The sequence below is a fragment of the Dendrobates tinctorius genome, unplaced genomic scaffold, assembly GCF_039654945.1.
Source record: "Dendrobates tinctorius isolate UK_male_01 unplaced genomic scaffold, ASM3965494v1 ptg000341l, whole genome shotgun sequence".
Lineage (NCBI taxonomy): Eukaryota > Metazoa > Chordata > Amphibia > Anura > Dendrobatidae > Dendrobates > Dendrobates tinctorius.
The window spans coordinates 2,588,696-2,604,699 of NW_027362007.1; the positions used below are offsets into that span (position 1 = coordinate 2,588,696).

General features: G+C 51.9%; 1 protein-coding gene across 2 annotated transcripts in view; it reads right to left on the reverse strand.

Moving 5' to 3' along the window:
• The window catches only part of ZDHHC6 (zDHHC palmitoyltransferase 6), a 28,779-nt gene extending 13,855 nt beyond the window's left edge, over positions 1 to 14,924 (reverse strand). Inside the window, exons 1-3 of one of the 2 annotated variants that reach the window (XM_073562137.1) lie at positions 14,750 to 14,924; positions 13,237 to 13,311; positions 1,514 to 1,882 (exon numbers count right to left, since the gene is read on the reverse strand). In XM_073562137.1, coding sequence (XP_073418238.1) covers positions 1,514 to 1,780 — 267 coding nt within the window. In that variant the 5' untranslated portion in view covers positions 1,781 to 1,882; positions 13,237 to 13,311; positions 14,750 to 14,924. The remainder of the gene's footprint in view (positions 1 to 1,513; positions 1,883 to 13,236; positions 13,312 to 14,749) is intronic. The other variant, XM_073562136.1, reaches the window with a different exon arrangement.
• Between the last annotated feature and the right edge of the window lie 1,080 nt (positions 14,925 to 16,004).

A 16,004-nucleotide genomic window follows, 5' to 3' on the forward strand; every position in this document is an offset into this window, starting at 1 on the left:
ACGTTGCCACCAACCTAATATTATTGGACTTATCCCAAGGATGGGTCCTAGCAGTGAAAACGCCCTTTAACCCCTTCTCACTATAGTCAATTTTTATTTTGCTTCCAACATCGACATGATCATAGGTCGTATTGATCTTTGTCAAACTAGTTGTAGTTCTGACTGACGCTATTCGCTTTTTTTTTTAGAATGTACTAAAAAATGGGTAAAAAGGAAAAAAAAAAAAAACATTCCATGTATTCAGCCATTGTTTGTGTTTTTCCTTTTTACAGCGTTCATTGTGTGGTAAGGGTGGTTTCACATTAGCGTTTCAGGGGGCAGCGACGGCCTGCGCACGGCCGCTAAGCCCCGCCTCCTCCGGTAGCTCTGCCTACCGGCGCATGACTCTCCATGCGTCCCCTATCTATCACTGGGGACGCAGGCCGTGCGCAGTATGCGTTTGGCGGCGCATGCGTCCTTTTGACGGTGCGCCGATCAGCGCCAAACGCAACCTGTTGCAATTTGGTTGCGCTCGGCGCAACGTCAAAAGGACGCATGCACCGCCAAACGCATACTGCGCACGGCCTGCGTCCCCAGTGATAAAGATAGGGGACGCAGGACGCATGCAGCGTCATGTGCCGGTAGGCGGAGCTACCGGAGGAGGCGTGGCTGGGGCGGGTCTTAGCAGCAGCCGTGCGCAGGCCGTCACTGCGCCCTGAAACGCTAATGTGAAACCACCCTAAGAACAGCTTGGAAACAGGATTCTCCAAGTCAGTACGATTATGAAGACATCAAACTGGGCCTCATAGGAGACCACTGGCAGCCGTGGCCACGCCTCAGAGATTGCCTTTTGGGGGTGAGAAAATGCCCACATACACGGGCAACCAGTCCCCTCAATATGATTGACAGTGGCCTTTAGATGGTTGATCAGCAGTGATCAGAGATGGCTCCGGTCGGTGCTGTTACAGGCAGGTGCCGGCTGTATGACAGCTCCCGCGCTGAGGATGCGACATACAACGTACCAATAAATTCTACTGTGGAAATGGTTAAGTGGTTATTCCCATCCGCTGGGATCCGATAAAGAGTTCAGACTAGGAAAGTTGCATCTATTGTAAGAGCTGTACTCCGGGAGGACTTAAATAATGAAACATCGGGAACGATGGGATCCAGCAAGTTATCGCCTGTCCTGTGGACGGATAACATCTTAAGATGGGAATAACCCTTTACATGATCAGCTCCTCTGATCTCCAAAGTAAAGGAACGTTTCCATTAGAGAATAATCTGATACAAAGATATGGATCATATATGGAAGAGATCTGTAGAGAAAAGTCTGGGGCTTCGCTCTGCAGCTGAAAAACACGTAGCACAAACAGGGAAACACCGGTGCGAACTGCACCAAAAACTGGAAATGACACGAAGAAATGGCCATACACAGGCTTCATCAGAGAGCGAGGGAGTTCTGAGCAGTCGATACAAAGCACTGCGTGAAGAGCTCAGTCATTCTGAGGAATGGTCACACATGAAGCTTGCTTACCGGTTTCCATCCCAGAGGAACAAAGCCGGGGCCGATGAACATGGCATTGAAGTAATTGTAAAGAATCATAACAGTCCAGTTTATAAGTGTGAGGAAATTGAGACTGGACCCCGGCAAATCAAGTGGCCAATACCACAAGATGGAGTCCAGGACGGCTACGATGGAGCAGATGATAATGACCCCTAAAGCGATGAGTGGCCCCCAGTGACACAGTCTCCGCAGCTCCCTCAGGTTCTCAAAACTGATGAACCAGTCCAGCTTCGCCATAATTCCTGAGGTGCAGACTTCTACTCCGAGAAACGTAGCCCGCGTCCTGCCGTCCTCAGATCATCAGACTGCGCTGCCATCACTACAGGAGCGAGCGTCCACCTGCCGGAGAAGAACAAGAGGAGCATTAGATAAGACCATCGTAAAGAAACACACAGGGCATGTCCGAGGCCGAGCACTTCACATCAGCAACGATGAGGTCGCATCTACAGAAACCTGCCGATTATACACAGGACCTCATCCACCCAGGACCTCATCCACCCTGCCCACCGCGGAGGAGAGGGAGGAGGAGCACAAACCCTACAAAAAGGTGATCATCTCCGATCACTGCTGTACAGTCATCACATTACTGAGCTGTACCCATTCTGAATTACAGCATTGTATTATACTTCAGAGCTGCGCTCACTATGCTACTGGTATAATACAGGATGTAACACAGGATCAGTAATGTAATGTATGTGCACAGTGACTGCACCAGCAGAATAGTGAGTGCAGCTCTGGAGTATAATACAGGATGTAACTCAGGATCAGTAATGTAATGTATGTACACAGTGACTGCACCAGCAGAATAGTGAGTGCAGCTCTGGGGTATAATACAGCATGTAACTCAGGATCAGTAATGTAATATATGTACACAGTGACTGCACCAGCAGAATAGTGAGTGCAGCTCTGGAGTATAATACAGGATGTAACTGAGGATCAGTAATGTAATGTATGTACACAGTGACTGCACCAGCAGAATAGTGAGTGCAGCTCTGGGGTATAATACAGGATGCAAGTCAGGATCAGTAATGTAATGTGTGTACACAGTGACTCCACCAGCAGAATAGTGAGTGCAGCTCTGGGGTATAATACAGGATGTAACTCAGGATCAGTAATGTAATGTGTGTACACAGTGACTGCACCAGCAGAATAGTGAGTGCAGCTCTGGAGTATAATACAGGATGTAACCCAGGATCAGTAATGTATGTATGTATGTATGTATGTATGTATGTATGTATGTATGGGAGCCCGGGTCATCAGTAAAAACAGGCTCCCTGCCTCAAAGAGAGCGGAGGTCGCCACCACGGTCAAGCAGCTGAAAGGGGAGATTCGGGCCCTGGAGGGCCGGAGTAGTTCCATCATGGCCGGCAGCGGCCCCTTTGCTGAAAAGCTACAAAACGAGGACCGGTTCAGGGCCATGGCCGGTGGGTCTCCTGGGGGGTCAGGAGGCCCCATCCAGGTGGAGGAAAGCGAGGAGGAGGAGGAAGAGCAAGATGGCGTCCACACCACACCCGGGCCACCTCCACCTGAAGACCTGGCGGATACCAGCGTGAGCCAGGTAACATACAGTGGGATAGCCCACGAGCAGGTGGCCCTCCTGCTGGACTCCAGTAACGCGGAGGAAAGCGGGAGCGAGGGGGAGGATGGAAGGAGCGGGAGTAGTTATGAGGGGGGCTGCCTCATCCATAAACAAGTGCGGCAGACGGAATCCCCAGCACGGTTTGGCACGCTGTTGTTTGGGGATGAAGTCTGCCCGGAGGATGAGGCAACCAGGAAGAGGAGAAACAGGAGGCGCAGGCGTAAGGCCTCTGAAGGCGTGGAGGAACAACTGGTTTTTGCTCTTCTTCCCGGGGCCCCTCTGTCCCGCTGTGTGGAACCCGCTACCCACCCCGGCTCGGGCCCTGTGGTGGGTCCGCAGCGAGGGAGCGGGGAGAGAGATGACTGTTGTGACCTGACTGTCGCATCTGGTGACAGTTCAGACCAGGGCAGTGACATGGAGGTCGGTGCTGGTTGTGGTGGTGGTGTCCGGGCTCAGCCCTCGGTGGCAGGGGGGGCTGGCCTGGCACCAGGTAAAGTTGGTACAGCCAGGGCCGCACCTCCGGCAGCGAGTGCTGGGGCTTCTGGGCCCCCCACGTACGGATCCACTAAGTCTGGATCGCTAGTGGGGGTCCAGAAGCCTAGGAAGGGCGAACAGAACATCAAGCAGCAGCTGAGGCGGTGCAAAGTGCTGGTCGCTCCCATGTCGGCGCCCGTGGTGAGAGCGGGGTCTCCAGCACGTCGACCCAAAAAGGGGTCCGTGCAGGGGGCTCCGCCGCCGCTGGGCGACGAGAGGAAGTGGCCGGCCTTGCCTGTCTCAAGTGGTGGGCATAGGGTGGCGGCGGTGGTCCGTGAGGGGGCGTGGCCTCCCCGAGTGTTGCCCGGCCTGCAAAGGCTGCAGCATGCGGGGGGGGCGTGTCCTCCTCGGCCGTCGTCCCGCCCGCTGCGTCCGCGTCACCGGGGAGGGCGTGGCCTCACAAGGGGTCGCTGCTCTGCCCGTGGTGGCTGTGGCTGGTGGGGGGGGCGTGGCCTCGGCGGTCACGGTTCTGCCCGCTGTGTTCGCGTCACCCGGGGCGTGGCCTCGCAAGGGGCCGCGGCTCTGTCTGGGGTGACTGCGACCGGCGGGGGGGCGTGGTCACAGCGGGCCCGCTGCCCTCTGTCCCACCCACCCTTCCCAGTAATGCTGTGCTGCCCCCAAAAGCTGGCGGGGAGTTGTCGGGGTCCCCGGCCCACCTACCTTCATCTGAGGGTGCGGGGACTCTGGCGCTCCCTGGCAAGCCGGCGGCGGGGGTGAAGAAAAGTGCAGGGCAGGGAGCGGTGCCAGTGGCCGTCCCTGCCCAGAGCAAGGAAAACTCAGGAAAAGAAAAAAAAAAATGGAGCAGAAACCAGGAGCTGCAGCTGCTCCTAGGCTCAGCCAGGGCAGTGTGCATGATGTCATCTGCACTGAGGCATTTAAAGGGGCAGCGGCGCTCCTGGACAGGAACTGGAGTAGCTCCCAGCAAGAGAGCTCAGGGCCCCCAGCAGGCAAAGAGAGGAACTGCACTGGATCAGTAAATGTAAATAATGTTGCTATGAACACCAATTGTGCGAGTGAGTACGAAAGCGGAGTGGACATATTTGAGGAGATGTTTGCTGAAGTGAATGGTGATATGAGTGACATGGATGAGGGAGTGAGTGCTAGTGTGAATGTGGGTGAAAGTGCTGGAGTGAATGCTGGGGTGAGTGGGAATAATAAGAGTGAATGGGAGAGTGACTGGGAGGACGAATGAGGGTGCTGGCACAAGTGGTGGTAGTGGTGGGAGGGCTGGCCCGTCTGCCCCTCCGGCCGCGAGACCCCAACGCAATTATGCGGGGGCCGTGGCTGGGGGTCGGGTTGGTCCTGGGGGGGGGGGTCTCCTCGCCTCCGGGCTCCAGGGACGGCGTTTCGCACCGCCGTTTCCTGGAGGCTCTCAAAAGGGGAGATAGATCAATAGTGGTAGAGGGGAGGACAGCAGACTTGTCTTTCTGGATAGAGAGACAGGGCCTTGCTGCCTTCCAAAATCAAAGGGAGGGAAGGACTGTTTGGTCTCTCCCCACAGCCGGGCAGGGGCCGCCAAGAAGGAATGTGGTCCGTCTTAGGTGGGGGGGCAGTGAAGCTTGTCCACCTAGGAGCAAGGTGGTGGAGCTCCTCCTTAAGATGGGCTTCGGGGTGAATGACATCTTTGCCCTGATACATCCTTCGGCGTCCCGCTTCTTCGACGTCAGCTTCGTGCGGCCAGAGGGGCTTGAGCTCTTCTGGTCGAATTACGAGCTGGTGCGAGAAGAGCCCGGATGGCGAGACTTCGTGGCTCAAGCGGTGTCTCGCCAAAAGTCCGTCAAGCGAGTGACCGTGGTTACATGTAACGAGTCACTCGCATGCGTGGACTTCATGATGTGGCTTTCCCATTACGGGGAAGTCACCGAGGTCCCAAAAAAGAACAGGGACGAGTTCGGCATCTGGTCGGGGGGCTGGACCTTCATGGTCAAATTGAAGGTTTCCAGCGGCACGGTCACCCACATCCTTTCCTTGGCGTTCCTGGGAAGGGACAGGATCCTGGTCTTCTACCAGGGGCATTCGAAGGTCTGCCACAAGTGCAGCGACCCCACCCACTTCAGCGCCAACTGCAAGGTGCAGAAGTGCGCGTTGTGTGGTGGGGTAGGTCACCTGGCCGCCTTGTGTAAGGATAATTGGTGCCACCTGTGTGGTGACCTAGGTCACCCTCTCAGCCGCTGCCCTTGCTCTTTCTCTAATGCCGCCGCAGGCCCGGTAGGGTGAGACCGTGGGGGGGCAACCCCTGGTGGCGCTTCTTCTGCTGTGGCAGGTGGTGGCAGAGGAGGAAGGGCTGAGGGGCCAGTGAGGAAGGGCAATGCTGCAAGGGGCCCCGCGTACCAGCGGAGGCAGGAAAAGTGCCAGGGAGGTAAGGGACAGGTGGAGTCTCGGGCAACCGGGGTCACGCCTGCTCCTCCCTCCAGGGCCGTGGCCAAAGCCTCTGAGGCCCTGAGAGTGCGGTGAGTGAGGAGATCAGGAGGATGGAGAGAGAGGAGAAAGCGGCTGACTCGGACGATTCCTCTCGGTATGAAAGTGTTGATGAGGATGTACAGCGGCAGCCTACAGCATCAGGTGGCAAAACCAGGCGTGCCAAGCGCAAAACGGGGGGGGGGGGGGAGAGAAGGCTAATAAGCCTTCAAAGTCTCCCCCGCCCCCGACCACCAGGGTGCACACGGAAGGGCCCGCTGACCCCCCTCTGATCAGGCTCTCCAACCGGTTCAGCGCCCTCGGAGGTTCAGATGAGCCGCAAGACGAGGGTGCTGGGCCGGGGGCAACACCGGAGGGTCCTTCAGGGGATGGCGGAGTCCGTCCCTCAGGGGGCACTGTTCCTCCTGAGGGGGGGGTGGGATGGACACGTCTGGAGCTTCCCTGAAAAGGAAGGTGTCTGACCCCTCCCCAGGTGGAGGTGATAGCGGGGTAGGGAAGAAATTAGCCATCCAACTCGATCACCCATGATGGCTGAACTCGCCCCGTTGACGCTGGCGTCCAATATTGTCGCCGGCGTCCAATATTGTCGCCAGCATTAAGTCAGATGCGGCTCGCTTCACGGCCTTTGATTTTTTTCTCCAGGATTGAGGCAGAAATTTTATTCTTGCAAGAGACCTGACTAACGGACATGGGGGCCATCTATAAAGCACGGAGGGAGTGGAGGTGCTGGCCCTCATACTGGTCTCTTGCGGCTGAGCCGTATAGCGGGGTGGCAGTCCTTTTTAAGACTGCAGATGTTGAATGCCGACGGGTTACTGAGTTGGAAATGGGGAGGTGCCTGTTCCTAGATGTCTTCATGAGGGGACAAGAGCTCCGGCTCATCAACATCTACGGCCCGCAGTCCAAGTGGGACCGCAAATGTCTCTTCCTGAGGATCAAGCCCTTTCTTTTTACGAGCCGGCAGGTGGTCTTCGGTGGGGACTTCAACACCATTACGAGGTCCCGTGACCGGGGGGGGTCCCGGAGATCGCCTGGCTTATGACCAGGGCTGTGGAGTCGGAGTCGTGGAGTCGGTGCTCATTTTGGTGGAGTCGGAGTCGGAGTTGGAGTCGGTATAAAATGGACCGACTCCGACTCCTAAAATATATAATAAATTGGGTACAGTAATTTAATGCAGGATGTGCTGAATATTTTTTCATAGGAGTTTGGGAAAGTTATGAAATGTCCTATAAATGGCTGTTATATTCCTGATCTAAGGCTACATTCACACACAGCGTTTTTCCTGTGTTTTTTGAGGATACGTTTTTCAGCTGCAAAAGCTGATCATCTTTTTAAAAAACCGCATCACCTGAAAGGTTTTTGAGCTCATAGATAATGTTTTCAATATCAAAAGCAGATTAGAAATCTGCTCTATCTATCCATTTATCCATATCTGTCTATCCATATCGTATCTGTACCAAAAAGAATGAAAACCGGGTAGTACACCAATATATATTCTGTTCTATCTAAATATCTTGATTATTGGATCATAAAAATGATTAAATGTCTGAGGTTCACATTGTACTACAATAAATTTTTCACTTAAATATAAGCAATATGTGTGGGAGTCGGAGTCGGAGTCGTGGAGTCAGGGAAATTGAGGAGTCGGAGTCGGAGTCACAGGTTTGGCTTACCGACTCCACAGCCCTGCTTATGATAACGTCGCGTTGAATAGCATAGCTAGTGAAGCTCGCCTGGTGGATGTCCACATCCGGCACACCCCAGGTCACGGGGGTTTCACCTATCATAGGGGTAGCAGTAGGTCTAGAATAGACAGGTTTTTTTTAAAGGAGGACGCCATCTTTTCTGCTGTGTCCGCCGTTGAGGTGGAGTTCTCCGACCACTGTTTAATTTTCTTTTCTCTGAATGTTGCAGAGACTCCTCGGATGGGAAGAGGGCTGTGGAAGCTCAATTCGTCCCTGCTGGAAGAAGGTGAGGTGAGGCAATCCTTCGAGGATTTTCTTCAGAGCCAGGTACCGCTGTTGGATCTCTGTAGTAGTAAGTCAGAGTGGTGGGAGATCTTTAAAAAGCGGGTGGCGGGGTTCTTCCGTCAGCTCTCGAGCCTCAGGAGTCTGAACAGGCACCGCTTGTACCAGGCCCTGGGGAGGAAACTCGAGCAGCTTGTCTCGACTGGAGGTGACCTTGAGGAAATCTCCAGAGTGAAATCTTTGCTCAAGAGGTGTCAGTATGATAGACACACATCTTTAGTTTAGAGAGGGACTTCGGGAAGTACCGCTCGCTCGACCCTTACAGAAACTGTAAGATGTCAGTGAATTGTAAGATGGTAACAGGACTGATCGACAGTACGGGGTCCCTGAACAGATCCAAATCAGGGATCCTGGAGGTGGTCAGATCCTTCTACTCACACCTCTTGGAAAAGAAGGATGTCGGCTTTCCTGGCTGAAGCCGTCCCTGAGCCAGGGGGTGACCCCTCTCTTGGTGTTTTGGCAGAAGAAATCAGGGAAGAGGAAGTGAGACTGGCCATTGATGGGCTTCGGCCCAAGAAATCGCCAGGTCCGGATGACTTAACATCCGAGTTCTATAAGACTTTTAGGGACTCCTAAAACAGGGGTATTTAATGAGTGTCTCTCCTCGGGCACTCTTCCAGACGCAATGAGGAAGTCAGCCCTCATTATTCTGTCAAAGGGTAAGGATCCGTCCCGCATCGAGAATTGGCGTCCCATAGCGCTTCTCGATACGGACCGGAAGGTTCTGGCCAAGGTGCTGTTTAATTGGCTGGTGAAGTTTTCACCCCGGCTCCTTTCAGGGGCCCAGCATTGCTCTGTTCCAGGCCGCAGTACTTTTAGTGCTGTGCTCGGTGTCCGAGAGGCAGTGGAGCAGGGTAGGGCAGGTCACTGGAAGGGGTACTTGCTGTCATTAGATCAAGCGAAAGCCTTTGACCGGGTCAACCACGAGTACCTCTGGTCCGTCCTTTTGAGGTATGGTCTGCCTGGGAGGTTTGTAAAATGGTTAGAGATCTTGGAGCAAGGGGCTTAGACTTTTCCGCTGGTGAACAGTTGGTCAGGTCGCCCTTTTGAGGTGGGTTCTGGGGTCCGTCAGGGCTGTCCACTGAGCCCGCTTTTATACGTATTTGCGATCGATCCCTTCCTAAGGAGGGTAGATCGTGGACCGTTGGCGGGAGTCGGGATGGACCAGGCGGGCTCTGGGTCCTCTCTGAGGGTGGTGGCGTACGACGATGATGTTTCCCTTTTCGTGTCCTCGAGAGGGGAGGCGGATTGGGTCATGTCGGAGATAGTGCGCTACTTGGAGGCATCCGGGTCCATGATCAACCGGGATAAGTGTGAAAATCTCTGGCTGGGAGGGGGAGATCCCAGTTTTGATCTCCCGGACACCCTTCCAGGGCCCCAGGCCACCGCCAAAATTCTAGGCATCGAATTTGGCCCCTGGGATTACCCCCAGCAAAATTGGGAGGGCAGACTTAAGATCGCCGCCCAAAAGGTGGACCAATGGAAGGGTTGGTCTTTAACCCTGAGGGAAAGGGTTGCCCTGGCTAAAGGCTTTCTGCTACCTTTATTAATATACCTGGGCAGTGTGTGCATCTTGCCGGAACCTCTCTGGACACGGGTCTATAGCCTGTTCTTCCAATTGTTATGGGGGAATAGGCTTAACCTAATCAAGAGGGAGGTTACATACCGTACGAGGAGATTAGGCGGGTTGGGTATGGTCAACCCGGTGGTGTTTCTAGTAAACACCTTTCTTAAGACCAACATCTCCAACCTCTGGCTAGAGAGGGCTCCTCTGTGGGTAGTCTCCTGCAAGGGTTGGCTTTGGCCTTTCTTCCAGGAATTGGAGACAGGAGGGCGGGTGAAGGACCTACGCACACCTCATGGGCATCTCCCGACTTACGCTACCCCGGTTCTGAAGGTGATCTGCCGGTGGGGTCAGGGAATGTGGGAAATCAGGACCATGTCGAGGCAATGCCTTGACAAGAGGGTCCTGTTGACCCATTTCCAGAAGCCCCTGGCCCTTAAGGATTGCCCAGGCCGGGATCTGGAGGTCGGGCTGGGGCTTTTAAATTCTAAGCGGATCCCCATGAAGTTTTGGGACTTGACCTGGCGTTGCTTCCACGGGAGGCTGTATGTAAAGGATAACTTGAAGTGCAGGAAATCCGATCGGGGTTGTCCCCGTGAGGAGTGTGGCGACGTGCTGGAAAGCATGGAGCACTTCCTGCTTCAATGTCCCTTTAATGCAGAGGTTTACAACAGGGTGGGTGCTTCCATACGTTGGCCGCGGCTGGCGTCCCTCTCCTACGCTGAGTGGGCCTATGGAGCGTTCAGATCCCTGGGTGGCCGGGACCCGTGCACTTTATTCCTAGTCAGTGTAGTGGTTAGGTTCTACACTTGGAATGCACGGTGCCTAGTTTCGAAAAAAAACCCTCCCAAGGGATGAGGTGGTAGGAAACATCTTGGGTGACCTGGTGAAGGTCCGTTCTTTGGAGTTCGAAAGGTTGGGTGTGAGGAAGGCCTCTTGGCTTTGGAGAGGCCTCTCTTTTTAAAAATGCACTCAAGGGAGAGCTAGCTCCGTGTGAATGAGGGTAGGGATAGCATAAGTTTCACTGGGTGTGTTAGGGACAGAAGTAGGGGCAGATAGGGACAGGGAGGGACAGGCACTGAGGGACAGATAGAGAGTTAGCTATGATAAGTTAGGTGGAGTAGGGACAGGAAGGGACAGATAGGGACAGTTTCTTTAGGGACAGAAGCAGGGACAGTCTTAGTTGTTGAGGGACAGAGTGAATGAGTTAGTGAGGGACGGGGCCTCGAGAACTCCTTTTCCTGGTGGTGGGCTAAAAGCATGCCACTCTAGTCTTTTGTTTTGGAAACATAGAGCATTAATGGATATTGGGCTTGCAGGCACTGAACTTGGGCCTGTAAGAAACGTTTTGAAGGGTATGGTGTATTTAGTAATTAATTATATTTAATTGGTGTTATATTGTATTATGTATTGTATTGTATGTTATGTGTTGTGTATGTGTTATTATTTTCTTTTAGTTAGAGGGCATGGGAGGGTATAGTGAGGTTGGGAGGGGGGTGAATGGGGGAGGCGAGAATGGAAAAATCAAAGGACCCCAAGTCAAGGGAAGTGGCAAGTGGAGATGGACCATGGAGGAAAAAGGCATGCTGGAGCACATCGGAGGCAAATGGTGGAGGGTTTTTTTTTCTTGAGGGGCATAAAACTTTCGTGTTCCTCAAGTAGATGTGATAGGCCACGAACTGTTATGGACCTTGTGGAGTGATAGGCCATGGACGTATATGGACCTGTGGTGAGGAAAAAAGGTGGGGGGAAAAAAATTTAAAAAAAAAAAAAAAAAAAAAAAAAAGGATAGGGGTGGTAAGCTCGGTGGCAGTTCTTTTTGCCAAGTTAATGGCTAAAGCTAGTTTTGAGGCATTATGGGCCGGAAGTATTTCTTTAGTTATTTGTATATAGGTATGGGTGGGAAACGTGAATGGGGTGTGAACGGGTATGCATGAGGATGAATGGATTATATCTGGGGTTTTTTATTTTTATTTTTTAAATTGTATAGTGTTGTTAGAGAGTTCCTGCTGGGGGCCTTCCAAGCTGGAAAGCTTGAGGACCACAAAGGACATTGCAAGTTTTGCACAGGCGTTGTATGTTTCTGTATGGTTTTGTCTTATTTTTTAGTTCTGGAATGTTGTTTTTGTCTGTCTTATGTATTATGTATTGTGTTTTTGATATTTTTATAATAAAAGAGATACAGGATGTAACTCAGGATCAGTGATGTAATGCATGTACACAGTGACTGCACCAGCAGAATAGTGAGTGCAGCTCTGGAGTATAATACAGGATGTAACTCAGGATCAGTAATGTAATGTATGTACACAGTGACTGCACCAGCAGAATAGTGAGTGCAGCTCTGGAGTATAATACTGCATGTAACTCAGGATCAGTAATATAATGTATGTACACAGTGACTGCACCAGCAGAATAGCGAGTGCAGCTCTGGAGTATAATACAGGAGGTAACTCAGGATCAGTAATATAATGTATGTACACAGTGACTGCACCAGCAGAATAGCGAGTGCAGCTCTGGAGTATAATACTGCATGTAACTCAGGATCAGTAATGTAATGTATGTACACAGTGACTGCACCAGCAGAATAGTGAGGGAAGATCTGGAGCATAATACAGGATGTAACAAGACTTCTTCCTGCTCTCACTGACTGAGAGGTGTGTAATAGAAACAGATAATGGAATACATCTCCAAACCACAGTACCTATGAATCAGCTGACAGTGGACTCTCCTCATTAGCTAAATATAGGGTCAATCCTGTAGTCACAGTAAGATAATCTTGTGCTGCATACACATTGGTGCAGTCACCAGATAATTGGTGCAGCGTGAATAATCTGCTCTGTATCTTCTGCAGATTCAGAGGATTTTCTTCTAAGCAAAACTAAACAGATTCCTTCCTGCAGTCATATAACATTTTGCTTATCTAATCTGGATCAGTACTGTAATGATGTCCACGATAGAGGTCACTCAGCTTTCTGGAACTTCTGAAAGGCATATTCGTTATACAGCCACACTTCACTATCCAACACAGAGGGGCCGGCTTTATCAGTGCAAAGTTAATTTCAGCAATATCTACGTAGAATTATATTTGCTTTAGTTTTACTTATCAACCAATTAAATAACTTTGGAGCTTTTACTCAATGCACGGCCTAGAGGGAGGATTGGAGTCAAGGACCCCTCTAAATCATGTCCTGTTACCCCAATAGTGCATAAAGAAAGGGACAGTCTTTATAAAATAACTTCTTTAAATTAGGGTTTCATTATCAATTGCATGATGGTTTTGGACATAGGTATTACGTTCAGTCATATAGAATAACTATTTTCTGATGCAGAAATTCCCCTTTAAGGCAAGCGACTAACGATTAATGGCCAAGATGACAAGACGAAAAGCAACAATGAAAAATGACAGTTTCATCATTGATCAAAAAGTTTGAGTCTGAATGAGGGAAAGTGGAACCAAAAGTGATTTATATCACAAAACTTCTTTTTTTGCAGCATTTCCTTACACAGGGCATTGAATGTCATCACTCCAGTTTCAGTGCAGTAAAACAACCCAAGAATGATCTGTACTTACAGTAAACAGTAATTATACAGAAGCAGGGGCGCGGCCAACAAGGAACAAACCCAAGCAAAAGTAATCACACCCCAACTCCAGATTATCAGATCAAAGGAACCAGGGCATCGCAGGAAGAGAAAAGGAGAAACAAAAATCAATTATCATCCACATAACTTACCACAGCTCAAAATTATATGCAATTTGCCCCTACCGGAAACCATCACACCACAATCACACAATGTATCCAGAGTATTGTCGGTAAAACATCTGAAACCCTTGAAGGTCATGTTCATATGCAGCGTAAAAAATTTCCACCGTAAATTTGGTCACAAATCGGCAACAAATCTTGACAGACCTCAGGGGAGTTATCTGCGGATATTACCCCTCTCCATTACAAAGCATTGAAGAAGGTGAAATCCACAATGAACATCGGCACAAGAATGAGCATGCTGCAGGCTTGAAATCTCCGCCATGCTTTAAATTTCCTTGCATTTTTTTTTTCTTTTTACTTGTGTTGCAATGCAACTGACCTTACAGAAGGATATCTGAGATGTGCGAAATCGGCCTTATAGGGTTCGAGCCGGAATAGCAGCGTTTTGGATGCAGATGTGCTACACTGCGTACACAGTGCATGGGATTTATAGAATGCCCACTGTGTTCCTATTTGATGCTGCTTAAACTCCCCTGTGGTGTGTGTTTATGAGCCGCAGCATGTCAATTTCTGCCGCGGAGACGCTAGACGGGAAAGACTGGGGGTGGGAGACCCAGCACCGCCGGGGAGAACGGAGGGGGGTAGACACAGTGCCGCCGGGGAGGGCGGAGGGGGGAGACCCAGCGCTGTCAGGGAGGATGGAGGGGGGAAACATGGTGCCGCTGGAGAGGATATGGGGGGAGAGACCCGGCGCCGCCGGGGAGGACGGGGGGGGGGGGTGGGGGGAGACCCGGCGCCGCCGGGGAGGACGGAGGGGGGAGACCCAGCGCTGTCAGGGAGGATGGAGGGGGGAAACATGGTGCCACTGGAGAGGATATGGGGGGGGGGGGAGACCCGGCGCCGCCGGGGAGGACGGAGGGGGGAGATCCGGCGCCGCCGGGGAGGACGGAGGGGGGAGACACGGCGCCGCCGGGGAGGACGGAGGGGGGAGACCCAGCGCCGCCGGGGAGGACGGAGGGGGGAGACCCAGCGCCGCCGGGGAGGACGGAGGCGGGAGACACTGCGCCGCCAAATCTTTAGTGTTATTGCGACATTTCCCTAGTCTATGCACTGCGCCTATCACAGTCTCTTGCAGGGGTCACCACAGTGAAACCAGCCCAGATATGAGTAACCCCACCATCATGTAGTACAGGGGGCAGCTGCTGCTCAGGACTGCAGGAAAGCTGGGTGACCTCCAATAATCCCAGGATAAAACAAGCAGTTAAACTGACTGGGAACTTTGCAGCAAGAACTGACTGTGACACGGGCTGAGCAGGGAGGTCATTGTGACGCGATTAACACAGCCCCCTGCACGGAGAAGACGTATAACCCTCACTGTACCTCATGCCACCGCGCAGATGATGACTACTCCCATCCTCCTCCCCGCTCCTCTGCCCTCCGTATCAGTAAGAAACACACTTCCGGGTTGTGTCTCCTCGAATACTGCCCCGCCCGGAACAGAGACCCGGCAGCTCCGGCCCCGTGGTGACTGGTTCCGCCCACAAGTGTCCCCGCACAAAGCTCCGGAATGATAACTGAAGAGGGATGAAAGCTGTACAGGAGTGAATCCGCTCCCGGGGCAGCTATATGTCCTCTGCACCCCTGTACATCGTGTCCTGTCACTATGGGGGTCGTCATTATGGGGGCACGTGATCAGTCAGGCAGAGTTCACAGCTTTTCTCCAGTGTTCGGGGTCCAGTTTTGCTCCATATGGCATCTAATAATAATAATTTTATTTCTATAGCACCAACATATTCCGCAGCACTATACATTATAGAGGAGACTTCGACAGACAATAGACATGACTCTGGGAGGTCGATTTCTCGACCCAATGCCCCCCCCAAAGGTCCCCCGCCCCCTCTTTTACGTTAAAGGGAATCTGTCCCCCCTTTTTTGAGATATCATATAATGATAACATTCAATTGTGTGTCACATCAGGATTCTCTTAGTACTTTTGCTTCCCCCTGACCCCGCACCTTTCATGCATAAATACCTTGTTTATATCGGTTCAGATGTATGTAAACTGCCGCAGTCCGCTGGGCGGGGCTTATTCACCTGCTCCCCCCCTCTGTCTTGCTCCACGCAAGAAGAAATGTGTAGAGCAAGACAGGGAGGGGGGGGGGAGCAGGTGAATAAGCCCCGCCCAGCGGACTGCGGCAGTTTACATACATCTGAACCGATATAAACAAGGTATTTATGCATGAAAGGTGCGGGGTCAGGGGGAAGCAAAAGTACTAAGAGAATCCTGATGTGACACACAATTGAATGTTATCATTATATGACATCTCAAAAAAGGGGGGACAGATTCCCTTTAAGTAAAGACAAGCGACAACCATTTTCTTTTGGGTAATAACGGCCACAGCAGCCCATTTATTGATAGTCTTTGGTAATCAAAGACACTTGGTGAGGTCCTCGAAGTTATAACAGTCTGGTGGTTTTTTAAAATGGCATTGCCCCTTTCCCCCAGCCTTACTCCTAGCCGCGTTTTCCTCTGACTCAGAAGCACCATGCACCGAGGGAAGGGGTGCACTCTTGATCATGTGATCCCGACGTTCCATCGCCGGGAATCACCCAATCCCATACTGATGTGAACCCG